This window comes from Excalfactoria chinensis, chromosome 1 (assembly GCF_039878825.1).
Source record: "Excalfactoria chinensis isolate bCotChi1 chromosome 1, bCotChi1.hap2, whole genome shotgun sequence".
Lineage (NCBI taxonomy): Eukaryota > Metazoa > Chordata > Aves > Galliformes > Phasianidae > Excalfactoria > Excalfactoria chinensis.
In genome coordinates, this window is record NC_092825.1 from 49245532 (window position 1) to 49272229 (window position 26698).

Below are 26698 nucleotides of genomic sequence, written 5' to 3' on the forward strand. Positions count from 1 at the left end.
TTCACAGATGCTTCTCACTCCAACCGTTGGCAGGCCATATTGGATGCTGAAGAGGGGTCTCACTCTGTGATCTTTCAGATCCAGTCAGTCGCTGCTGCTTAGACCTTGCCCTCCCCTACCCTTGTGTCCTTACTGTCTCCATAATGTTTTTGTGCACCCAGTGCCTTCATAACCATGCAAGAAAAGAGGAATGGGAAGACATGGAAGAGTTAGAAAAGCTGGGGGTCATTCTGAGGGTAGGAGGGCAATAGGGAAAATAATTGTAAGGTCAGTATTGTAAGGTGGGGACAGAGAGTTGATGATTATAAAGGCTCTTACAAAGCTCAGCTCTATTAAGCAGGACAGGAAGAGCTCAGTAATGTAGCACATAGGCTATTGTCCAAGGAACTCTTCTCTAGCTTCCTGGAATCCCAGTTAGTGCCTGTGCTCATGCACTTTTTTCTCCATTTTCAGCCCTCCATCTGTGCCCATGTGGCACATGCATCCCAGAGCTTGATCACTGACACAATCGGTAGTCATGGTCGTGGACAGAGGGTCTGTAGGGAGCTAGGCAAGTGCTCAGGGGGCCTGAGGCTGATACAGCTGAGAGATGCAGATGGTGTGATGGAGAAACTGTTGAGAGAAACCGTGATGTCTCTGCAGAGACCTTGATAAATCACACTAGGGATGAGCACACCAGCTCTGTGTATGAGAGACTGTTCTCCACTGCTGGAGGCAGCACCAGAAAGACTAGCTGTCTGCTTCTGCTTGAGAGGATATCTGTACATATATATTGATGCTGAGATAAATAAACAGGAAGGAAGGAAGGGAGAAAGAGAGGGAGAGAGAGATGTAGTTATGGATACAGTTCTGTTTTGGAAAGACCACTATTAAGCCCCTAGTGTCTGGATGGCAGAAAAGATTCCTCCAGAATTTACTGGAGCTCTCAGCTGGGCTCTCAACCCATACCACACTTGCTCAGTTGCACTTACACAAGAACAAAATAGGACCTTCCTTGTTCTTGGTGAAAGTAAAAATGGACTGGAACGCAGCTAATAAATAAAACAGGTTTAATCGTAAGTGGCATACATACTTATAGATGAGAGGGAGACATGGTTGGAAGGTTGCTGCCCTGGAAATGGGGTTAATAGAACAGTGTACTTTATCAGTCAATATACAGTACCAGTGAAGGGTGGAACTGATAAATGAATATGGGATTTTGAGTCCCAGCAGCTAATTTTCACAGACAACCATAATTCCTAATTTTCTGTCAAATTACAGCATGAACTAGCTCACAGCTCTGACCAGAACACAGCAAAGCAGATACAGCCAAGAACTGAATTTGAGGATGAAGGAGAGACATAAGGTACCCAAAGGCCATTCTGAGATATATAAACCACATGTACTTTGCTGTTGTGCACATTTTTGGGGCCACACTCTGCCCGCAGTTATGCATGCACACCTCTTGCTCCAGTCAGTGGGAGTGGCAAGCTTACATCTCTGAGAATATATGTGGCTTTGATGGCACAGGGAAGCAGATCAAACAACAAAACCAGAAACAGGACAGGGAGAGAGCAGAAGACAAAGAAGCCTGAAGGAAGGGAAGGGAATTTGAGGAAGGGAAGATATTAATGATGGCTTCAGATTTATCTGGCCAACCAATTTAGCCCCATTTGGACAGCCAGCATGGCGCTTCTCTTCTGGAGGTCTTCTGTAGCACAAAGGTTTCTGTCAAGGTAACCTTTATCAGACAAGAGGAAAATCCACAAACAAAATGACTGGAGACATGTTAACAAAATAAATCTGATGGAGCTGGTCCCAGATCAAGAGCCTACAATTAATCAGTTTCTACTGTTGGAGGAAAACCTAGTCCTGCCATGAAGTGGTCTAAGCAAACATGTGGTCAGTCTCAGCTGATACAGGCAAATTGGTTTGGTGGCCAGCAAGGCAAAGGGTGGCATTTGTACTGTGGAGTTTAGAGTCGGTGTGGCTGATTTGAGGAACTATCACACCAGGCTTGCAAAGCAGTCAAATGTATTGGCCTTTTGCAGAACAGTTTCATTTTCAATCAATGTAAATATTACGTGGTTTTACAGATGGAACACACCTTTCACTTCTACAAAGTAGACACTGTTTTGATATCAAGCACACCTGCCACCTGATGTAATAACCCACACAATAAAAAAAAGCAAATCCCAAATAAAATCTATAATACAAAACAACATTCATATCAATGACTGTCCCAGAAAACATAAAATCAAGACCTTCTTGCAGGCCCTCTCAGAAGTGACTTAGAGCCTTGTGTCCGTACGCAGAGTCTACTCCCTTGGTAAGACTGCTGTCCTTTGAAATGAAAGTCCCATTTTTTGAATGGAGTGCTCCTCACATGCACATTCACACACATACAAAGACATAACCTCCTCTCTTAGCAAGTCCTGCACACTGGGTAACTGCTGATGCCTTCTGTGCATTTTTTGACCTACTTTCTTCATAAGGATGATGTTGATTTTCTTTACTTCTCAAGTCACTTTTCTTTAGACAAAAAGGGGAATGAAGATGGACTACATTACAGAGAAATGCACACTCAGGCATACAATTTTTCCCAGTCGCTTATGCGGTTGATGTTATTTACATTCGTTGACTCAGCAGAATCTGCAGGAAGAGTTACCCTTTTGCTGTGTAGGGTTTCCTCGATGAAACCAGTGAGCCCGTTCTGTGCTTCCACAGACCATTTTTCTTTAAGGCACTTCATGTGGATGATGACTTCAGCCAGAAGTACAAGCCCTCTTCACTGGATTGTGCATTTCTCCCTCTCCCTTGACTGACCTTCCCTGAGAACTTTTGATTTGATGTACTTCAGGTCACTGTTGACACTTGGCCGGCGAGCAAAGGGAGAGATCATGCCGTAGGCATCCATGTCCTTCACTCGCCGCATCCGGAAGGATTTTTGCTGGAAGGTGTCCCCGTACTGGATGGAGATTTTCCTGTGGAGGGCAGGGCTCATCTCATGAGGTAGCTTGGCCATGCTGAAGAGAACGTAGAACATCTCATCCACGTTGGTGTTCTTCTTAGCTGAAACTTCAAAGTAAGCACAGTTTTCATCACTGGACACAAGGTTCTCACCTTCGTCTGAGCGGACTTTGCGGTAGATTTCACTGTGGTCATTTTTGTTGCCACAGATCACCATGGGCAGGTCAGCTGATTCCTTGGTCTTGTTCTTCAGGCAGGATTTGACCTCGAGGATCTGTTTCTGGAGTCTCTTGACTTCATCAAAGGATTCTCTGTTATCTAAGCTGAATACCAGGATGAAAACGTCACCTGCAATTGGAAAAGGAAACTGTAAATGTTTAGGACAACCTGTGTCAGAGAAGCTCATTTGCAAAAACCGATACATTTATTTGCTGTCTCCTATCCATAGTTGTTAATGTTTTTCCTTTTCCCATGGTCTTTTTGAATCTCTTCATTCTATTTTACTTCAGTTCCAGTTCTTCTAATCTAACTCCTTACTCATTTCTGCAGTGCAATTGCTTATGGCTTTGATGTTATTTCAGCCATATCTGAGTAAGTACCCCCAGGCTGCCCTGGACTTGCAGGTTATTGCCCATTTGTACTGTCTTTTGTAAACAAGTTTCTATCCAGCTCTGCTGCATTGCTTTTCTTTTTATTCATTTTCTCTGAATTGCTGTGTAAACCACAGCTATTCTTACACCAGGAAGAGTGGAGAACTAGTATCCACTTAGCCTTGGCCTTTTGATTACGCAATACAAGAAGAAACACCTGTATGGAAGATTTCCAGCTAGTCAGTCCCAAATGCCTAAGTGAGGAGTGAGAGTTTTCCCAATGTTCACTGCTCTGCTGCCATTTCATTTTTTTGAGAGAAACAGACCATGGAAAAAAAGAAACACATAAATAACACAGATCCCCTGGCATTTCCTTTTGACATTTTCTGACATACAATTCCTTTTGCAAAGGAATCGTTGCCTGTTGAATGACAGTCGTGTTGAAAGTGTGAAGAGGCTTCAGGGACAAAAGTTCACATCCATGTTCCAGAAACTGGCCCTAGGACCTCCATGAATGCAGATGGTAGCCTGGTCTGATATGAATGTAATGTTTCACCGGCTAGCTAGAAGGGGAGACAGCCAAGCAAGAAAGCTGGTTTGTTGTGAGCTGTGGCTGAATATGTATCTCCACTGTCACTTTTGCGGTTTAAGAACATCACAGCAGGAACTGCTCGACAATGGGGATGTACAAAATGGGTCTACTATTTTCCCTCTTTAATTCATTTGATTAATTGTAGACTTAAGGAGAGAGGGTAAAAGTGGAGTGATCTTTTTTACTGGAATATTAAATCAGGGGAGTCAGGCTGGGACTTTTAAGAAAAAGAAAATCTCGGAGCTTTTCTCAGTTTGAATTCCCTGCTTGTGCATTTTACATTTGCTTTTCACTGCTTGTGTCTCATAATGACATGCCTGTTTTGTCCCTTGCCGCTCTTTATTGCCCACGAGATTTTATTCAACCATTCATTTGTGATGGCTGGAAAAATAAAAATGCTGTAGGAGAGGGAGGTGGTAGAGCAGGGGAATAAACTAGGGGGAAATCTTAATTTCAGATCTTCACCCAGTGGACTTCTCTTCTGCGGCTAGTGCATTCCATATAGCATTAGGAAGCACAGCAGCCAGGAACCATCTCTCTGGAGAAGTGAATCTTGTAATGAAATCCCACAGCCCATTTTGCTGCCTCCCAAATGCATTTTATCCCCAAGAAACACTCATCTCCAGGATACAGTTTTCAAGCTACACTTCGTTATTACAAACTTCTATCCATTGTTTGCAAACTTTCCTCACTTTCTCACCTGTCAGGATGGAAAGCCTTCTCATGGCAGGGAAAGGGTGATTCCCTGAGGTGTCCAGGATGTCCAGCTGATACATATCTCCCCGGATGTTGTAGACCTTGCGGTGAAAATCCTCAATGGTGGGAGTGTACTGGTCCTCAAACCGGCCATTGAGAAAGCGTGAGACTATGGAGCTTTTCCCCACCCTGGAGGCTCCCAGCACCACCATGCGGTACGAGTTCTTGGCTGGCACATTCAGGGTGCAGTTTCCACTGGACATGGTCTTCATCATTGCTTGGACCTGAAAGAGGGAATGGCAAAGTTGAAGGAAAGGTAAGAAACTGTGTGGAGGACAGAGTAGGGACATTCCATACCATGAGCTGGTCAAAGAGTACTCTGACGTTTACACTGAATATAGCATGGTTCTTAATTGTAATTTGCTATTTTGTTTCAGCATTAAGGGCTAATTTTATCAGCTGCATTTGAACTTGGACACCAGGTTCCTTCCCATCATTTGCGTCACTTAGACATTACCAGATTTTTCAGTTCTGGTTCTGTTTTAGATGCATAAACACAGAGGTCAGATTTCCTAATATATTGCACCCACTGAGGTTACCATCAAATTTCCTAATGTACTGTATCCACTGCAGCTGTCGTCAGGACCTAGACCACTTCATTTGGTTGCCTAAATAGGAACTACTCACAGCATTCATTTTCTGAGATCAACCAAAAGTCAGACAGAAGCCCGAATCACGTTTGACATCTGTGGAAGCTAGACATCTCAGTTATTTTAAATAGCTGGTCCTGTATAGCCTACATTGCTGACGTGAGGAGTTCAAGACACAAAATAGCATTGAGTAGTGATAAATTCTGCGCCTTCAGTGACCTTTCAGAAACCAGAATTTAATCTAGCTGCTTGGACTGACAGTGTGGGAACTCCCTACCAAGAAACTATCAGTGCTGCAATTATCACTGCCTTGCAGTAGGACGACTGACAATGGATAGAGTTGCAGTAATGAAGATTTCTTAGGAGTTTCAATCTTTATATGTACACAAATGTTGTGGGTGTCACAGTCACTGAGCATCTAAGTACAAGAGGAGAAAGAACAAAGGACAGCCATCTTAAATTACTATCTGATAAGATTTCCAACCCCTGACAAGAAAAATGTGTCTCGAGACCTTGGAAATCATGTTTTGATGCAGTACTCGGATGCGGGAAACTTTGATGGGGAAATAAAAAGGAAGGTCGCACAGATGTTTTACGTGTGCTATTTCAAATACATAGTGTACTGAAAGGAAAAATACAACCCCAACGTGGGGAAAGCTAATGTTAAAGCTAAGAAAGCACATTCTGGGCAGAGTTTATTTTGGTTACTAGGATCTTATTAAAGAATAATCAAGTTCCCACTGTGCCGTTTATTTAACTTAGGTGTTGTTTACTTAATATTACAATTTGAGCACTTTATGTGCGCTGAAATATCATCACTGGGTTCAGATCTGGATTCCTGCCTTTCCCTCAAGTGAATTTTATCTCCCAAGCGTTTATGCAGCTGACACTTATCTCAGTCAAGAGCTTAAAATCTTTGACTTTGTTTAACATGTGCAAAGCACCAAAGCAGAAGTGAAGATACGGCCACTGCTAAATAAAGGAGTCTCTGGAATTCTAATCCAGAATCATTACAAGTGCTATAGCCTGAGGCAACAGCAAAACATGACTATTTATGATTATTGCTATCATTTGCTAGCAGTGCGTTTACCCCTATATAAAGCATGGAAGAAAATGCAGCACTTTCCTTCAAGTATCTTATGGTCTAAATTACACACAGAGGTCAGGGCTGCACAGTATGAGAGGCAGACAGTAATGTCCGATTATAACTTTGGATGTAAACACACACACTCACAGCTATGGTGCTGCTGAAATGACAGCAAGGAGCACACCTGTTTTGGATCGAACCGCTTTGTTTAGAATAGGACCCATCTCCAGCATTGCAGAAACACCAAATTTAATCTGAAACAACACTTCCACGTGCGGTGGCTCTATCGTACATGGCCAGTCCAATGCTGCCATGCATCCATAGGCCAGACGAATGTCAACAGAACAGCTCTGGGATACTTCCTTTTGCCCTTTCAGGCTATATTTAGCTGACAGAGAAAAGCAGGGAGATAGATTTTCTGAGAAAAAAACACCAACTTCTCTACAGCCTGTGCTCAGTGCATAGAAATCAGTCAGCTCCTCAGACTGGGAGGGACTGGTATAGCTGCACTCCTGTCTGACTCCTACTATGTGTACTGCTTTCTAACAGGTAACCACTGAGCTCCGTGCTGCTCGGAGGGCTGGTTTTGCACCCTGAGGGCAAGAAATGCTTCTGTCTTCCTCCTTGACATGGACTTCGCTGCCTTGGACCTCAGCTAATTTGTGGGCATGGTGGTGATGAGTTGACTGTAGGATGGGAGGTCTTTTCCAACCTCAGTGGTTCTATGATTCTAACGCCACAGGACAAACACCTTGGAGAAGGAATTGCCACTGTGACACCTTTGGCCACTAAATCATGCTGCCTCTTACCTCCATCAAAGACAAAATCCTATCTGCAGGTGCGTGCATTTCAGGACGCTTTGCCCCAGAGATGCACGTGCACTGAGGAAGAAGGGCTGTAAGGACATGCAGCTTTTAATGTATTAAATAGTCACTCAGTGCTGTCCTCATTCTGCCTGTCCAGGCATTCAGTTAAGAGGGCTCCTGTGCTTTCCTGACTGCTTTGTTTCACATGGAGTCTAACGGAGCTTTTCAGCTCTTTGATTCCTGGAGTTTCTATTCATCTCATCACCTCTGCTGCAAATCTGACTCAGAGCATGCCGTTGAGCCGGGAGCTTATGTTTGTTTTTGTGCTCTCTCCTTATCCCACCACTCCAGCTTCTCTACAATTCAACGCAATCTTTCTTTTTTCCTCCTCACAAAAGGAAAGAAACTTCAGCCCTTGCTCCCAGCACAGGGACTCGTACATTGAAAAAGATTAAAGACAGAGGAAAGAAAATAGAAAGGAGCCACATGCTCATGTACTAAATAAAGCAAAATCAATCAGAAGAGAATGAGGAGGCAAACAACCTCCAGCTGGCTTTAATCTACATCTTTTCCTTCCAGTTTATTAAATGCTTAAGCATAGATTAATTCCCAGTGGTACCTTTTTTCTTTATGCACTGTCTCCATGGCAGAAACTTTGCGTTAGTATTTTATATTGGTGAAGGGATTTCAGAATGCCGCAGAAATACAGGCAGTGAGTATAATCTCCAGTTAATAAAGGGAAAGATTTGCATGCCAATAGAGAAATGAAACAGCTGTCCAAACTCAGCATTAAGCCTTGTTTCATTGGACTGCCTGCATCTTCTATCTGCTGACCCCCGCGCTGCCCGTTCTGTAGGTGCACATCAGAACAAATGACAAGGCACCTGATTTTCATCGCTCCGAAAAGCACTTGTCTGAATTCCAGTGAGGTGATGCCAGGTTTAGTTCTGAGCACCTGGAGAGAGCTACCTAAGGAAGACATTCCTCACTGAACCTGCCATCAGCTTTTCCACCCAAGCATCCCGGCTCCCATCAGTGACATCTGCTTATCCTCCCCACTGCTTCTCATTCACGAACACACTCCCAGAGCACATTTCTTGCACTCCACAGTCTTTAGCTACAGTTTGATGCTTCCATTTGCCATCCAAATGTACTTCACTGCATCCAGTTGAAAACAACATAGGCAGATGCAAACTGCATCATGCATAACAGACCTGCCACCTGTTAGTCACCACTAGTACCCCTCAGTTCCCATGCACATTCAAATGACTCCTTTGGGATGTTTGTCTCCCATTGCTATCCCAAACTCCGTGCTGATCTCTTACCTTTCTCTCCTTGGAGGAGCAGCCCCGGGTTTGGGCGTTGTCCGATGAAGTTGGTAATTCTAATCAGAAGCAGCTATGCTGTAGAAGGCTGTTGCTCTGAGGATCCCACGTTGCTTGCTTAGGACTCAGCTCTTCACCGGTATTTCCTGGGAACTTAGCAGGACTGGGAGGGACTGCAGGGCTCCAGAGGACGTCCCCCCATGGAAGGCAATGACTATAGCAGGGCTAAAGAAGGGTCTCCAGACCAGCAGCAGCTTTTTCCTTTCGTGAGACGAGCTCTTCTGCTCCCAGCCTCAGGTGAGGATGAGAGGCAGAGTCTCTCCTCTGGGCAACTCTGCTGGAGCAACAGCTAGTCTTGCAGGGCTGGGGTTTCATTCACCCTATGCCACCTCAGACCCTATGGGAAAAAATCACTGAGGGCATGGACGTTATCTACCGTGAGTCTACACTTCCCTAGGTCTTGCCTTGCACACACACCCCTCCCCACAAGCTTCTTTTCTTCTGACCTGGGATTTGTATTGTTCTATTCTCTTTCCAGGACAGAAGAGGCTTTTCTTTACATTTGCCAATTAAGTTTTTCTCCTTCCCCCCCTGCCTTTCTCTCCCTGGCTCTCACAACTACTGGCAAATTGCAGATTTCCCTTCTGTAGGACTCACAGATAATTGGCTCAACTCCTCCCTTGAAGTCAGTGTCAGACACAGGGGAAGGAGGGGTGCTGAGGGGGTGGGATTTTGAGCCTGTTGAAAAATCTTTTATATATTTTTTTTTCCTTCTGAACAGAAAGTTCATATGCATTCCAGGCTGCGCATTCCTTTTCTTCCCACCAGAGACCTGTATGCATTCATGTCTAGGGAGCGGGTTAGTGGATGTGTACGAGAGACAGAGACTTCACTTTGCCAGCCACCAATTCAGAAGCTGTTTCTAAAGGCTGCTTCTATACTTCAGCACTGATATTTTCTGCAAGGCAGAAGTGGACTGACTCATTTCCCAAGTAGGGGCTTTCTGTCCAGAATTCCTGTAACTCTTTTGCCGTACGAAATACGGTCTCCTGTTCCCTCACCCTCAGTGTCATTCTCTTGGGATTGCTGGTTGGTCTGATTAAGAAATAAGGGTAATGTGTGGCTGCTGTTAATTCATTAATATTTAAATAAGCTAAACAAGCACCGGGGGGAGGCAGACAAATCAGAGAAACAAAGGAAAATTAGATTGCATTCAGGCAGTTTGCTCTGCCCTTGTTAAAGAAGTGTGTTTGCAATTTATTTCATCATTTGCTAACTCTGCTTTTCTCCTTTCTGAGCTGAACTAATAGCTTAGACTGTAAAGTCTATTATAAAAGATGAGAAAAAATATATCATTTAAAAAGAGTTAAAATGAAGTCTTTCAGCATTGCCTACTGACAACTTCGAATCGGATAGAAGGAAGAAAAGCTCTGAGATCTTTAAGATATTTTGACAAAAAATAAAAACACACGCAAAAAAAAAACCAAACCCAGAATGGAGGTATCTCAAATCCAAATATACTCGTAGTTTCAAGTCTCTCAACATTTTCTCTCACTTTCTCTTTGAGCAAATTTACTCTTCTTTAAAGAAAATAATCCTCCAACTTCATTAGGTTTTCTCTCAAGAATCCCCACAAGAATATGTGCTGTTTTGGTGGAATCCCTTAGGTTCTTTTCTTTTGGAGAGCAGCAGCTCCTGGCTTCCACCTTGTACAGACAGCTTCACATTTGGGAAGGAAGAGCACAGCTTGGCACAGCACCACCAAAACACTGCTGGCTTCTTCCAGGGGCCAGTGAACTGCTAATGGGTCGTGATCTGAACTCGGGCGCTTTTCAGACCACAACCCCACAACTCTTTTTATCGAGTCTTTTCTCTTTGGTACAAAGTTGATGAGTGTTTTTACAGCTCAGATAGAAATAAGATATGATGCTTTTCATTCCTGAGTCGTCGGTTCAGATCAAACCTTCACCGAAAGGTATCATCTTTGGTGACTGGACTGCAATCTGTGTCTCTTAGATCCAAACTAAGTAAACAGCATGCTGCTGTCGTTTCCACAGGAAGAATTGCTGATGACAAAATTAGCATAGAATTCAAGTCCTATACTGCTACAGAGGATATGCTCCTCTTTCATGTCTATAGCTTGCAAGAACTGGAGTTCTTTGCCAAAAAAAAGAAAGAAAAAAAAGCGTAGTCATTGTAGAGACCATCTCATCAGCCTGGAATCTCAGCCTACTCAAGATCTTCGTAAACCAAGTGCAAAACTCCCGCCCAGACTCCCACTCAGTTGTCTTCTCCAGCATTTAAGCTGGCCATTCCATTTCCTCTAAGCACATCAAAATAGGAAGGGAAAATTCTCAGCTAGGCACCTTGACATTATTTGGTCTCTCAGCAGATAGCTGGTAATAAGTTACTTTCAAAGAAAGCCTTCAAAAGATAATTGCTGACTACGAATCTTCAGAGGCTCACTGATATTGCTGTGGCTTTGTTGCTGGGTATTTTTTGCCTTTTTTGTTTTTCTTCTTTTTTTCCCCCCCCTGAGTGTGCTCAACAGTTTACAAAAGGCCAAGACTTCCCTTAGGGCTCAATCCCTGTTTTTCCCATGGCTTCCTGGGGTACCTTGTGGAGAAGTAAGGTTAATTCTCAGTACTTGCTCACTGGGGAAGCAGGGATGGCAGCACCTCTCTGCTTTCAGGGCTGAAAAGGGAATAAGCAATATCAGTGTTGAAGCTATGGCCATAAGAAGAGGAAAAGTTCCCCATCTCAGCAGTTTTCTCTGGTTAATCAGAGACCATCAACCTTTCTTAGAGCTTTACTAATGTAGAAGTCACAATATGAAATATACTCTGGAGGCACTTATTGCTCCTGCTTGTCCCATGTATGAAGAAATCCAAGCTGAGCTTCTCATGTGTGCAGGTTCAGAGCATTGCAGGCTGTGGCTGCAGGAACCACCATGACTACCAGAGGTTATGCCTGCTTGCTTAGTGCACTTGCCAGCATCAGCATTTGGGCAGTGCACACTTGTGCAGCAGAGGGGCCACTATCTGGAGCCATTTGTCCCCTCTTCAGCTCCCAGTGCTAGCTGCAGCTGGAGATGAAGACTGATACGATGGACTGATGCATCAGGACCAATGCATTTCTCTCCACCTTAAGGAAAACACAGAAGTGACAATCACATGCTGTTCAGTTCTGGTCAGAATTAGTTCAAGACAAAAGATGTTCCACGGCTTTTGTCTCCTCTTCAAAAGCATATGCAACAGAGATTAAATATTTAAACCAGCTATTCTCTTTCTCTTCCCATTCATTTTCACTCCCCTCATTATTCAGTAAAGCAGGCTCGTTTTTCCACCCCCTCACCTTCCCTCCCTCCCTCCTACATTCATTTCTCCTTCGTGGTGCCCCTCCCTTCAAGCAATGCTGGAAAGTTAGTGTTCAGGAGCCACTCAGCTGCAGGTAGTTATTATGCTCTGAACAGCACATAGATGAGCAAACACAGTGCTGCCTCTGAGTTACCTCTACTCCCTGGGCATTTAAGCTCCTCCAGGGGTATTATGGGGTGCAGGCAAATAGGTGATGATCATCATCTGTGAGTGAGAGCAGCTCATTTGGGGAGAATACAGATGGAGAAGGCACACATTTGAGAAAATGGTGATCTGGCTTGTCTTATTATTCTCTTCAAAGGGTAACTATCCACATTTCTTTATGAATCTGTAATTTCTCAGTGTCCCAGGGTGTGAGATGGGTTAATCATGTTTACTGAGATCCCTGCAAAATGGAAAAACATTACTTTGCAGTGAAGAGCATCCAGATCACCTCTGATTTGCTGCATTTGCTATGAATCATTTTAAAATTATATTTTAATGAAATATTATGGAGAAAGGATTGCATTTCTAAGCTCTCTCTTTTCTTTTTGCCACTGAGGAGACAGCACATCTGGGTTTGCTCACCAGATATGCACACATCCTTTCATTTTCATCCCAATGTTGAAACTTTTTAAAACTTTCCCCATCTCTGGAAAATTGGTAGGAAGCAAGATTAAGGCTAAAAAAAACCTCAAAATAACAACAAGAACAACAATAAACCATCAGTAATAGAGTATTCAATAGCGTTTCAGGGAAGAACACGAGGAAAAAACAACGGATCACAAAATCATTAAGGTTGAAAGGACCTCTAAGATCACCTAGTCCAGCCATGAGCCCATCCCCACCATGCCCACTGACCACGTCCTTCAGTGCCACATCCACACGGTTCTGGAACACCTCCATGCACGGTGACTGCACCACCTCCCTGGGCAGCCTGTGCCACTGCAGCACCACTCTTCCTTAGAAGATTTTTTTCTTTATACCCAACCTGAACCACCCCTGGTGCAACTCTCATCCTATCACTGTTACCTGGGAGTGGAGGCTGATCTTGATCTCATAACAACCTCCTTTGAGGTCACTGTAGAGATCTGTAAAATCTCCCCTGAGCCTTCTCTTCTCCTGACTGAACAATCCCAGTTCCCTCAGCCACTCCCCATCAGGCTTGTGCTCCAGACCTTTCACCAGCTTTGTTGCCCTTCTTTGGAAGGTTGTATATACTCAATGAGTATTAGGGGGCTTGTTATGTAGTCTCCCAGTCCCTACTGGAGGAAAAGCCACCAAATCATGTCCTACCCATGCAGAAGGAGAAGTTAAGTGCTCACCTGAAAGTGACTGTATTGGCCTTGCAGGAAGGTGTAGGTGTAGGGAGAAATCATGATGTTCAGTCCCCACTCAGGACCCATCTCCCTAGCTGCTCCTGGCCCAGTGTCCAGGCAGATAATGGCATGGCTGGCAGTGAGCCCATGCTTGTCTCTGCTAGTGTGTGATGCTGGGAGCAAGGGTTCATTCAGCAAGCCCCCAACGCTCTCCTCTGGGTGACACCATCCCAGTTCTTCCAGAAGAGAGAGAGAAAGGATGCTTTTGGGGCCATTTCTATAGCTGCTGCTATTTGGCACCACAGGATATGCCTTTATTTCCTCCCTTTCACTGTCCTGACTCACCAGGGCTAATGATTGTCTCTCAAGGATTTTTACCTGTGATGGGAAGCGAACAACTAAGAAGGGCAGAAGAGAAGGAGGAGTTGAGGAAGATGAAGAGGACGGGAGAGAAGAGACTTGCAAAAGTCTTCACAGAAAAATCTCTGATCAAAAGCACGGTAAAGGCTCATTAAATGCAGGTGAAAACAAAGATAAAATGAACAGCTCAGAAGTAAGAGGCGATGCATAAAAAATGCATGAAATGGAGACAGCCTGATGAGCTCAATCCCTCTGTAGCACTCGCTCTTGCTACCCGTGACCAGTTGAGCTTTGCTCTCTGTGACAGCGATAGGGCCTGAGGGAACAGCATGGGGAAGTATCAGGGGAAGGTCAGGTTAGAGGTTAGGATGAGGTTCTTCACCAAAGGATGGTGACATGGAACAGGCTGCCCAGGGCAGTGGGCACAGCCCCGAGATGCTGGAATTCCAGGAGTATCTGGTTAACGCACTCAGGCATATGGGCTGACTTTTGAGTGGTTCTGCATAGAGCCAAGAGTTGGACTTGGTGGTCCTTATCTTCCACTGAAACTGTGCGGTATGAAGAGACCTTCTTCAGTTGTCTTCTCTGATGCTGCGTGTTGGTACTGGCTGTACATCTGAGTGACACTGAGCACATTTCATTTGGCTCTGGGCTTCACTGTTTCCTTCCAGAGGAACAGCCGCTGCCTGCAGTATGGATGTGGCGTCCTCTGTATGGGGTTGATTGTTGCTGTGCCCCCCTCTATCTAGCAGACCAGTCTTACACTAGAGCTTGTGTGAGTACAGTGCTTGTTCTTTTTCTTTTCCTATTGCTCCCTGTTCTTTTTTCTTTTTCTTTTTTACTGCTCCTTTCATTAAGAAAAGGAATTAAAAAAAAAAAAAAGAAAAAAAAAGGAAGTTTGGGGGATTGAAAAACGTCTTATTCCTTTGATCCAAGAAATATGATACGCCTTTATTTATAATCAAAGGGAGTCAGTGAATGAGAATAATTCCAGATTAAAGAACAGGTGAGAATGACAGATCATTTTTTATATTTCTTTTTGTTCTTGTTCAGTTTTCCCCTCTCAGAGGACTGCAATCATGTACTCAAGATCCGGAATGAAATCCATTATAATAATAATGATGGTAATACTATGTACTCTTAGCGCAACTTCTGCTAATATCATCTCCACAAGCACTGCAAATACCTAGGAAGGAGCCAGAGCACAAATATTTCAGCAGTTCTGTAGAATCAAAGAGTGATAGGATCATTCGAGCTGAATGGGACCGTTAAAGACCATATATTCCAACTCCCCTGCAACTAACAGGGACAGGTTAGAGGTGGGAAAACCAAATGTGGATGCAGGTTTTAAACGATGAGTCTCAGGTGACTCGGGTGAGTGAGCTCCTTCTGCCCACTCTTGAAACTATCTGGAAACTGAGCAACCATCATTGATGTGTTGTTGAGCCTGAGCTAATCAGCTCTGTGGCTGTTGGCCAGCTTGGAGCATGAGCGGTATCTGTCCGCAAAGGGCCACACAAATAGCAGCCTCCAGGCAACAGGGCTGGAAACAGAGTCCTCATCTCCTCCCCAGTGCAGGGTACCAGCTGGATGGCCAGGAGGAAGCACAGCACACATGGATGTATATAGCAAGCACTGGATGCAGAGTGCCAAAACCTCCCAGGGAAGTAAAACTAATAATGGATGCATCGATAACCTCATCCATGCCCTTGAAGGGAACCAGCACACTTTGGCTTTCAGAAGGCCGTGTTGCCTGCTTCAAGCTTGCCATGAATGTATGTCAGATCCTCAACAGCATGAGGCAGCCTGAAAAGCTGCAAGATTAAAACAAACTAGAAAAGAGGAAAGAAGCCCTCAGGGTGCTGCAGGGTCAGGTTTTTCCCTGCAGTGGCAGAGACCAGCATCTCAGTTTTTAAGTAAAAAATCAGAATTTAGACTAAATTTGTGTATTTTCATGGGGGTCCTGAGGCTGGGGCAATGCCCTGCACAGCAGATGATGTAAGGCAGCACTAACCTAGCTTTGCTGCAAGCACTCTTGCCGTGCTGTACAAGCTTAGAACCCTGCTTTCAGTGGTGTAAAAAGCTATCATTTTCACATGGAAGCCTATCACAGCTGCTTTTACTCTGGTTCAAATGATTAAGCAAGCCGCTGAGGCATAGGAAATCAGGCCCAAGGCGTTTTCTTTGTGTTTGTTCTGGCTGAAGGCATAGAGGACGCATACAGGAGTATAAATTTGCCCATTACCTTCTCCACCACTCTGTGTGCTCCCAGCCCTCCTCTGTCCAGAGGAGCTTGTTCCTCCTCAGATAATCTCACAACAATCCAATTAGCAAGAAAACTTTCTGCCTTCAGCACCAGATGAGACGGCCACGTTATTAAAGACTCCCATTGGCTCTGACCCGTGCTTTGCTTCAAAGCAGAGGGCAACTACATCTGTGAAACGAACAGAAGGGACAAATTTAATTAGTGCCAAACTCACCCATCAGGATTTCCACTCCTGATAGTGGCAGAGTGCAGAGAAAAGGAGCTCTGATTTATGTGGCAGGTCAAACAAAGGCAGGGAAAGGAAGAGGATAACCACAAGAATTTGCTCACTGCTGGAAATCTCTGCTAATTGGGATAGGATGCAAAAACTCAGAGCTGCTTCATCTGCCAGGCTCCTCCATTCGGTACAGACCTAAGCCACCTCGCCTTATTGTTCTGTCTTCAAGATTTGACCCTTTTATCATGCAGAAAAATTCAGTACAGTGCTCCTTGTAAGGGAGGGGGCAGGGCATGAAACATAAGGAATTTGATTTTTTTTTTCTCAGTTTTGCGTTTGAAGTCAGTTTACATAAGTGCCCTGAAATAGCAATTCCTCCTTCTTGTTGTCTCCGAGAGACACTTTATGCTATTTTAATGCGGCAGAAAGGAAACCAGGCACACAGATTCATGCCATGCTTGCAATTCCTCCGTTGAGTGACAGCAAAAGGCTCAAGGGTGCTGGTGCAGATTGGAAACCAGTTCAGCAGCCCCAGTGGTGCACTGGGAAGATGATGTAGAACTGCTATTGGTCTGTGATGCCTCATCAGAGGCATGAGGGTGATGGGGATGCACAATTCCCAGGCCCTAGAGCCTATCCCAGCAGTGAGTATGGCATCTAGACCATTCCTGGGTGCTTTTTCTGCTGGGGAGATGAATGGTAGGAACTGGGAACACCAGTTGGCACGGCAACCCCAGTATCAGCCACTTCGGGCTTATGCAACCACACACAGGTTGGGAAGGTGTGAAAGGGCACTTTGCACAAAGCCTGATTGGTGAGCACTTTGTATCCCAGGCAGCTGTGTGGAAACTGGCAGTCTGTCAGGCTTCCCCGAAAGTCCTCACCTTGCCATGCTTTTCCTTCTGCCTTTACAAGCCTTTGAGCAACAGCAGAGTCCTCCAAAGCACCCTTTACCCCACCTGTCACCTACCAGAGTGCAGCCAGGACTGAGCTGAGAAGGGGGACCAGGTCAGTGTTCTTGCCCATTTTTCTCTTCTCCCCTATAAGAAAGGAGGTGAGAAGACAGGGCTTTTGTTTGCAGAATGGATTGCCAAGTGGCTCTTCCATCATAATGCAGTTTATGGAGATGACTGGTGATTTGCTTTTATCAGCTCATTGCATCCTTAGTTATGAGGTTATTTTTGCAGCTGTATCTATCATGCTTATTTGAGAATACTGAAAAGGGCAAAAAGAGAATAAATATGTTGTCCTCACTGTATCTGAACTAGTTCAAGTTCTTGCCAGCAAGGAGAGCTTTAAAGTGGACAGACAGTAAGCTTGGGCAGAGTAGCTAAAGGGCACTGTACTGAGCCTAACACATTGCTGCTCAATAACCAGTGCAAATCCCTGTGATTTCATGGTAAATCTCCTAACAGCTGACGAGATTCAATCTGTCCCAGATTTGAATCCATGTGATGAGAAAAAGAAATCTCAGCTTTCATTTAAAGCAGGAAAAGCAATACAAAGGCAACAAACCAAAGTCTTTGTGCTTGCAGGAACATCACTCTGTCATTTAAATTTACCCTATGAACCCAAAGGTTTGGAAGTAATGACAGTTTCTTCCTATTTTCATTTAGAAAATAAATATTAATAACATGCAAACTAGTCTCATGATTCTGAGGAAGGTGACTCATGCTTCTAAATGCTTGGAGAGGTGGTATTGACACTGCTGGGAACACCTTCAGTGCCCCATTAGCACCCAGTCGGAGGTGCTAGGGCTTCCTGCATAGCCACCATGTAGGCACAGAGCCTTGGCTGCCCAGATCTTAACATTTTTATATCCTTCACGGCCTTGGCTTGCCAAGCATGCCCTGCTGTGTTTCTCAGTGAAGCTGGCCAGGCTTCTTTAAGCAACAGATTATCAGAAGATGTGGGGAGCATTTGGCTGGGCAAAGCTTAGCCTATTCTCTGTGTCTGGACAGCTTCTTTCTTTATGGAAAACACCTCTCGCCAAGATGCAGCTTTCCAGCACTCCAGACACTGAGCTTCTGGGCCTTTGTTATATGGCTGGTAAAGGATTTTATTTTATTTTTTTGTGATATGTCAAGGCATTTCTCATCCTCTGGATGGCAGGGAGCAGGGGAAGGTGGCAGAGGGAGACAGAGAGCTCATCCCAGCTGATCTGACATAAATCCACACGCGCCTGTGGAAAGGGGAACAGTTACACAAGCTGTCTTCAATGTCCTTTAACAGCTGTCAAAAACGCATCCCACAAATCCAGCTGAGATATCAGCTGAAGAGGCACTAGAGATGCAACGTAAGGAAGACTGTCACAAATAGGTTGCAGTGATGGACTGGAGACAGGAGAGCTTGTTTCAGGCCCTGGGACATGGTCTGCCCCAACTTCTGTCTCACAGCCAGCCTGTGTATGGCCCACAGGACTCCTTATAAAATGGGTCTGTGATGGGAAGGGAGGGAGGGATAGACACACCATGCCCTGCCATCTCCAGAGGAGAATGCTGCTCCTACAGCCTGCTCACAATAAGCCCAGACTCAGTGGCCTCACAGGTGAGGAGAAAGTTACTGTCTGTTCACCATTGCCTGGGTGAGGTAACACCTGAATGTAGTCCAGTCTGTGCCAAAAGGTCCTCAGATTCAGTGGCCTGTGTCTGTAAGCTCCACTCAGCTCACTTGTTCGATCAAAGCCCATGTTATGACACTAAGGAGAAAATAGTGGGTAGCAGTGAGAGTGAGATGGCAGGTACTGTCACCTCCCTCTGCTCATTGCTGAAGGAAGCTAGGCAGACCTATGACTAAAGCACGTCACTTCCAACTCCCCTGAGATCACACAAGTCATAAATAGTTGAGAAACACGTTGCAACTCAGTTTTTAACTCTTGCTTGCGCTAAAGGTTTTCTAACTGTCTAACCAAAGGCATTCTCTATCTATCCCACAGACATAGAGTAGTCCTGGAATATCACCTGCATCTGCTTATGGTGATGGAGAGTCTTGTAAAGAGAATGTATGGCCTTTTGAAGCTATGACAGAGAATAATGCATCACATAGGCTGAAGTAGCATTTAGTTTTCTGGCTGGCAGACACGCATATCTCACAGTCAAGCCAGATTTGCTGCTGGCTGTTTCATAGAGTCATAGAGTCATAGGAGGCCTTAGGTTGGAGGGGATCTTAGGTTGGAGGGGACCTGCAGCCCTCTGATCATCTTTGTGGCTCTCCTCTGGATCCTACTTCAACAGCTTCCCATCCTTCCTATGCTGGGAGCCCCAAGCCTAGATGCAGAACTTCAGATGTGTCCTCATGAAGGTGGAACAGAGAGGACAATCCCTTCCCTCTTCCTGCTGGCCACCCTTCTTTTGATGTGGCCCAGGATACAGTTGGCCTTTTGGGCTGCAAGAGCACAGTGCTGGGTCATGTCCAGGTTTTTGTCCATCAGGACCCTCTTTAGCTGTGGTTGCTTTGCATTCTTCCTACTGTGGCATCAGTAGCAAGCCCAGTCTGGCATTTGGACACAGCTATGAAGTCGGAACTCGGGCATTCAGAGGAGATACAGAAGGCACCACCAGTGCCTTCATGGTGCTTCATTGCTACTGTCGGCTTAGAGGAGGAAGTCACCAGTGAATAGATCTAAAAATGGAATGATGAGCTCTTGGAGGGGGGTGGCTCCTGAGCTGCGGAGAGCCTTCTCATTGTTCCACTGCCGCCCTGACGTCTGTCTGCTCACACAGTGAGAGAATGCCAGCCATTTTCTTGAGCTTAGCCTGACTGCCAAAGCTGCCCTCAGATGAGAGTACAGCCAAATTCCTTCATATCTCTGCTGCTTTCTGTTGTCTGCCATTGTCATGGAGAGTAAAAATGATCCTACATGAAACACTCAAGCAATATGGAGCTGGAGTCACTGGATGTGAAGTATGTCTGACACACTTGCCTCTGTAAGGCAAGCATATCTCAGTTGAGTTTTGTGCAGCAGCTGTGTTATAGAAAACCGCTAAACTGTTCTCCATGGTCTATTTTTTTTTGTTATTATCAGCAGAGTGCAAGTGGGCATGCACTTAGCAGAGTCCTGCTTGACAGTGCACACCAGGCATAGCGATGTACCTTTGCAGGCTTTGTCTCCAGTGGGATTTGGGGATGAGAAGGGAGAAGATTACAGTTCCCCTAATTGTGTTCTTCTGTCACTTTCCACATCATAGAACTTTCACCCCCCAGGGTTGACTCTGGCCAGTGTCATTCAAAGTAAGGTCCTGGTCCCCCTTGTGTAAGGCTCTCCTCTCAAGACTCCTTGTACCAAGCAGACAGCAAGAGTCAGGAGAAAAACAACTTTGTTAACAGAAATGGATTTTTCTCTCCATGCAGATGGGCAGTGAATATTTTTAAAAGCAGTCTCAACAAGATGTGCTAATTGGTACCACTGTAACCCCACAGCCCTTTCTCGTAAGCGAGCTAGAGAACAGATGGGTATTATTATGAAACTCTATGGAGATGGATGGCTGCATAGTAAAGTGGACATGCCTGGCCCTCCTCCAGTTCTGAGAAAGGACCTCAACAAAGCACTTGATTCTGAAACTCAGCCTACAGTCACAAGTGGTCTTGAGGTATGTTCACCAATCCAAGCTCAAAAGCATCAGCACATCAGCAGCCTAGAGAGGGAAGGTATATGTAAAAAAGGACAGTAAGATCCGTGTAAAATGCTAACTGTTGAAAACAGCAAAAAGCACAGATGTGCCCTGGGAGGGAGAAATGTGAAGCATCAGCGTCTAAAGAGCCACTTGAGAGAAATAAAGGGCAGCAAATTGATCTTGGCTGTGCAGGCCATGTGTGTCAGCCAGAAAACAAACATGATTTGGCCTACATTGGTTTCTGTCACAGCCTTGAAAGGCAATACCTTCACTTTACATGATTCTGGACAGTAAATCATTGGAAAAAAATGAGCTAATGTGTGGTCCTTTTGTTACCAAAAAGGTTTTGGGAATTGTTGAGTGCCTTGTCACTCCTTTGCCTGGAACCCAGCTGTGATCACCCTCTTCTCACAGAGGACCACATTTCTTTGCTCTCTCAGCTATGCCCTGCCAGAATCCACCACAAAAATATGTAGAGGAGACGCCTGCTTTTGAGATGCCCATTTTGCCTTGCATAGAGTGAAGACTGGACCCACAGATCAGGGATCATGGTCTGACCCTGATGTTTCAGGAACAGAAGACCTTGGGTCCTGATGAGACCACACCTGTCCAAAAATATGTTACTGCTGAGAACAGGGATGACAGTGCAGCTCTTCAGTAGTCCTTGGAGAAATTCCTTTCCCTTTCCCTCTCTGGCTTGCATGGATCTCATGAAGATCTTTGTGATCCCTCAGCAAATCCAAGAATTAAGCAGCTTTATATATGAAACAACCATCAGCCTTTCCTACAAGGGAGCGGATAAGCTCTTTTATGAAGTCAGTAACTAAAACAAGAGCATTCTCTACCTCCAATACAGATCCCTTTGGTTGAAAAGGGATAACAGCTGTTAGTCTGTCCCTCTGTAAGTGGTAAAACCTTCACACTTAGGACGTGCTTGTGATGGGGGGATTAACAGAGGATAGAACTACAGTCCAAAAACACTCTAAGGATGCAGATATCAAGGAGGAGGGAGAATTGTTAAGTGTGAGTCTGAAAGCAGAACACTTAATCTGATGCTCTGACAGTGTCTGGAAGCTGGGATGTGGCTGGCTTTGGGCTAATCTCCAGGGTAAGCGATGAGAGTCACGCCGCTTTCTATCACTTGTACACCTTGTGTGACTCAGACTTTGGGATGTGCAAAGACTTACCATCTCAGAACCTCTTCCATCTCTAGGACTTGGCAAGTAAATATACCATTGCTATAAACACCAGCCCTCCTGGCCCCTGAACAACCCAGGAGCATTCACTGCCCTGCTCACTGGGGACAGTCCTGTGACAGGACCCAGCACAGCCTTCCCATGGCAGGCTGCAGCACACCTCAGCCCTCAGCACTCTCCATTGCAGATTTCCAGACCTGCTCTGTGGCAATGAGAATAAATACATAAGAAATGTGCAGCTTAAAATGGGAGCCTGTGCATTTGACTGTCTCTTGGAAGAATTTCCTTTGCTTCTGTAATGCAATCCTGTACATTCTCCTCCCCGCCCTGAGGTCTGGAGCTATTCTTGTTGGCTTGATGGGATGCATATTGCAGGAGAAAGAATTTTGGTGAGAGATGATGTACGATGCTGTCAGCATGGACACGGGGGTGCTTGCTCTTCTCCCTGGGAAGGAGGCAGCAGCCAGGTGAGGGTGGGAAGATGTCGGCCTATGTTTGCATCCCTTGATGATGCTGACCTTATGCCCTTGCAGCTGCAGGAAAGCAAATCACCCAGCTGAGCTGGTTATCCCTCCACTCACCATCTAATTGATAGTAGCAATACTGCATTGCTTTATGGGGCAGATTGATGTAACAGTTGCATCTCAAGGGCTGTAGTGTTTTGGAGGGTTTTGTCAGCTGGGGAGGTGACAATGGAGGGGAGCACCCATGTGGCACACGTCCTCTCACCATGCAAATGCAGTTAGGTTTCTTTTTGCTGTGTCTTGTGTTTTCGTGCTGCAGATCAATTAATTTTCATGGTCCAATTAGACTTACAGCTGTTACAGCCTAGAGCATGACTGGCTGGTTAGGCTTTGAAGAATGTGACATTTTGCTGCTGAAAGCTTTATCACACACAAGTAGTGTTAGCACAGACATGGCAGAAGTTCACCTAAATGCCACCTCCCAGATGCAATGGGGTCCCTGTCCACATTTGTAGGTCGGTACAGACCTCTTCTGCCTACCCATCTGATCTTCCTAGTGTATCTTATTGTCAGTAATGGATTCAACCATCTCTGCTCTTCTCCTGTCCATTCTACTTACCAGTGTTGCACCTACACAAGCACCTCTATCCCTTACAGGAAACTCTCACTATAGGAAGCAGCATGCAACACCTGTCCTAAGCATCCATCGCCTGAGTACACTGACAGGTTGCCTTTCACAGCAGGATGGATAACCTAGCCCAGCAGGTTCCCCCTTTGCAAGCTGCTTGAGGACAGTAGGTCTCTGAATGACCACAGAGCTCCTGGTACCAGATTTCAGGCTAATATCCACCAAAATAAGGGAAGGTTTTGCTTAATGGCCTCAGGTTGCCCCAGAGGAGGTTCAGGTTGGATATGAGCAAAAACTCCTTTTCAGTAAGAGCGGTGCTGCAGTGGCACAGGCTGCCCAGGGAGGTGGTGCAGTCACCATCCCTGGAGGTGTTCCAGAGCCGTGTGGATGTGGCACTGAGGTACATGGTCAGTGGGCATGGGGGGGATGGGCTGGTGGTTGGGCTGGGTGATCTTAGAGGTCTTTCTAACCTCAATGATTCTATGATTCTTTGAGCCTATATAGACTCTCTCTGCTCCTTTAAAGACTCGGGACATAAAAGCAAACTGATTGTATGTTTTGCACCACTGGGAGTATAAAGGCACCACTGTTTGGATGACTATTTAAAATAAAATCAACTGCTCTGCCCTGCACTCAACTCAGTGCTATCATCATTTTTCACTTCCAGCTCTATGTGATGCCCAGCAAGCTCCTCTGAGGTGTCCCCATTCTCTATTAGGTCCTTGAGGCAGAGACTGCTCCATTCCTTGGCTGGTGTAGGTTGTAGTGCTCCCTCAGCCAATGGAAAAGCTGGTGGATCCCCGTGGAGAGTCTCCTTCTGTACATCCTGGCTCACAACAAGATCTTGACTTTTAGAAGGAAAAGGAAACAAAAACCTTCAAAACATGTCTGCTTTGAAGATTAAATCATATTCTGTTCAGCCCGTTTGTATATTTAGCATGGAGCTGGTTGGTTTTTTTGGTGTTTTTTTGTGTTGTTTTTTTTTTTTGGCACAGACATGGAAGTAATTTTCATTTCGTTTACACAGCTGCAAATCCCCATCAGAGTAAAAAGAGGGTAGAGTTAGAACATGTTAATCTACCCTGGATAAGATATTCAACCTTGTAATTCACAGTTTACACTAGATTTTAAGTGCAAGGAACTAAGAGGCTTTCTTTTTGCCCTTAGAGTCGGGACGCGTGACTTATGGACAGGCCGACGTGGTTTATGTACAAAGCCATTCCTGACCTATGAAGTATCCCAATATATCATGGGGAATTTACATACCCACTGGTGAAAGATTGCTGCTGTTTCCATTGGGATAATCCACATCCATGGTCTAAGCCTTGGAATCACTGTCAGAGCCTGGTTCTTGAGTGGTCTGTGCATTGACACAGTCCAGGAAAATATTCTGCAAAGGGGAGGGTTTAAGGAAAAGGTTTTGGGAAGAGACATATCATAGATATATGGATACACTGACTGGAGTCCTTTCTGGAGGCTGCCTTGTATTCATGTTGAGGGAGAATTTGAAGGTAATGCTTTGTCCTAAAAGAGACACGGGGATCAAGCAGTCCTTCCCACTTTGCATCTCTGTCTTACTGGTTAAGCCTTTGAGATGTAAGTCCTCCAGTTATTCGTACTCACAACTGGTAGATCAGACTATTCCTTCAGGACTATTTTACTGAAAGAACCTTCTTTAATACCAGGACCAAAATACAGAATCTCCAGATAGTTTCAAAATACATTATTGAACCTGAACTTAAGCATAGATGCTGAACTAGGCATAAAAAAAATACAGTACAAACCTGCTGGATATTTGATACTTCTGTCTTCCTTAAAATGTTTTTTGCATGCACAGAACTGTACATGCTAATATAAATACCTGTGACTTCTGATTGTTCTGATCTCAATCTGGATCCTGGCCCCAGGATCTTACTGGAGCCTTCAGGTTCAGATTGGTTTCTTGTCAGATGAAAATAGACAGCAGGGACTGATGGATGGAACAGTTCTGCTCCATGCTGGTGTGATTCTGAGAGCTCCCTGTGCATGTGTGGGAGATGAAACCCAACATCTCCCAAATGCTGTGCAGTGCACTGTGCAGCTTTGTTGGGAGACAGAACATCACAGAGTGTGTCCACAATGCCAGTAGTTCAGTTCCCAGCATTGTTCCTGAATGCTGGTCATGGGATCATACCCACTGCGAGTATGTTAGCTCACTCCTGGCTTCTCTTTTAGAACGGGTAAACTAGCTGCTTCTGAAGCAAAAGCAGAGTGTCCTTCTATGGACATTTGTCTCTGTCCTTGAAGAGGCATGGTGCAGTCTGCACCATACTTGGCTTCCTCTGGGGCATCCTCCCCATAGGCATTGTGTGCTTACATGTCCCTTATACTAATTTCCAGGCATGCAACATATGCACACAGCATGGGGCTGAAAAAGCTCCACCCTGGTGGGTTGCAGTGCAGCCCTTATGTATTTTCAGACTCCACAGCACACGGGCTGGTGGGGGAAGAGTGAACACAGGAGGATGGTGATAATTGTAATAAATCACAGCATTGTAGGGTTGTAGAATTTGGAAGGGATCTCTGAAGATCAAGTCCAAGCTCCCTGCTAAAACAGATTCCCTACAGTGGGTTGCACAGGAAAGCATCCAGACCGGTCATTTAAACACACATAATTGAGTCTTTAGTGCACATAGGTGCCTGAAAAGACTCAAAGCTGATGACCATGGCATGTAGATGCATCCAGGCCCCTCTCATGTTGGTTCCTAGCAAGATGCATAACTGGCACTGCGCTGTATGGCCAGGGGATGGAGAGGTCTTCCTCACAGTGTAGTCAGAATCTTCTGACAGGGCGCTTTTCTATCTTTCCTGTGGCCCTGAGCCCTGAACATCTGTTATAAACCTTGAGATAATCACTTGGCAGTCTTCTCAACCCCCATGGCAGTTTTATGCGCTGTCCAGATCTGTGGGAACAGCTTTTGGGCTGCTTTTTTTGGGGGGAACAGACAATGTCCTCAGCAACTGATAGCCAGTGCTCTTCAAGCATGAGAATTGGTGGTGAGACATCTTGTAATTTGCACCTAGGATTTGCTTGCCAGAGGAAAGCACATAGATCAGGAGTTCCCAAGACAAACTTCCTCCCTCAGGAGTCCTATAGTACCTATGGTAAAGACATGAAGTAGCCTTTGATTAGGACCTCCTAACTGCTTGTTATTTTCCCAGAGGATTTGGCTGTTTGCTGCTCTTCCATACTTTCACTTCCAGCAAACTGGAGGTTGTTATTTTGGGTCTGTGTTCTAAAACACCCATATGGGAAGAACATAATTTGCTTTCAGAACAAAAAAAAAATTCATGGTTGCATACATGCTTTAAAATGCAGTCATCCCCTATCTGCTTCTTGCAGTGATATCTGGACACCTTAATCTTTTTGCAGCATTTACTCCCTCATCTTTGACACCCAGGAGTGATGGCATTTATCCATAGCTCTCAGGCACAGATGGGCTAGTTCAGGCACTGCCTTGTTCAGTTTATGAGGAATCCAGTTGCAAACCCTCATTCTCCCCATGAATTTTCATAACCTGCTGGCGGCCTTTGCCTGGCAGGGA

At 45.1% G+C, this 26698-nt stretch overlaps 1 protein-coding gene across 1 annotated transcript; it reads right to left on the bottom strand.

Moving 5' to 3' along the window:
* Positions 1-1035: 1035 nt before the first annotated feature.
* On the bottom strand, positions 1036-9792 carry RASD2 (RASD family member 2). The gene is made up of 3 exons (XM_072359618.1): positions 8696-9792; positions 4832-5111; positions 1036-3297 (listed from the first exon to the last, which is right to left on the bottom strand). Exons 2-3 carry the CDS (start codon positions 5100-5102, stop codon positions 2768-2770), a joined length of 801 nt encoding a protein of 266 aa, XP_072215719.1. The 5' UTR covers positions 5103-5111; positions 8696-9792; the 3' UTR covers positions 1036-2767.
* Between the last annotated feature and the right edge of the window lie 16906 nt (positions 9793-26698).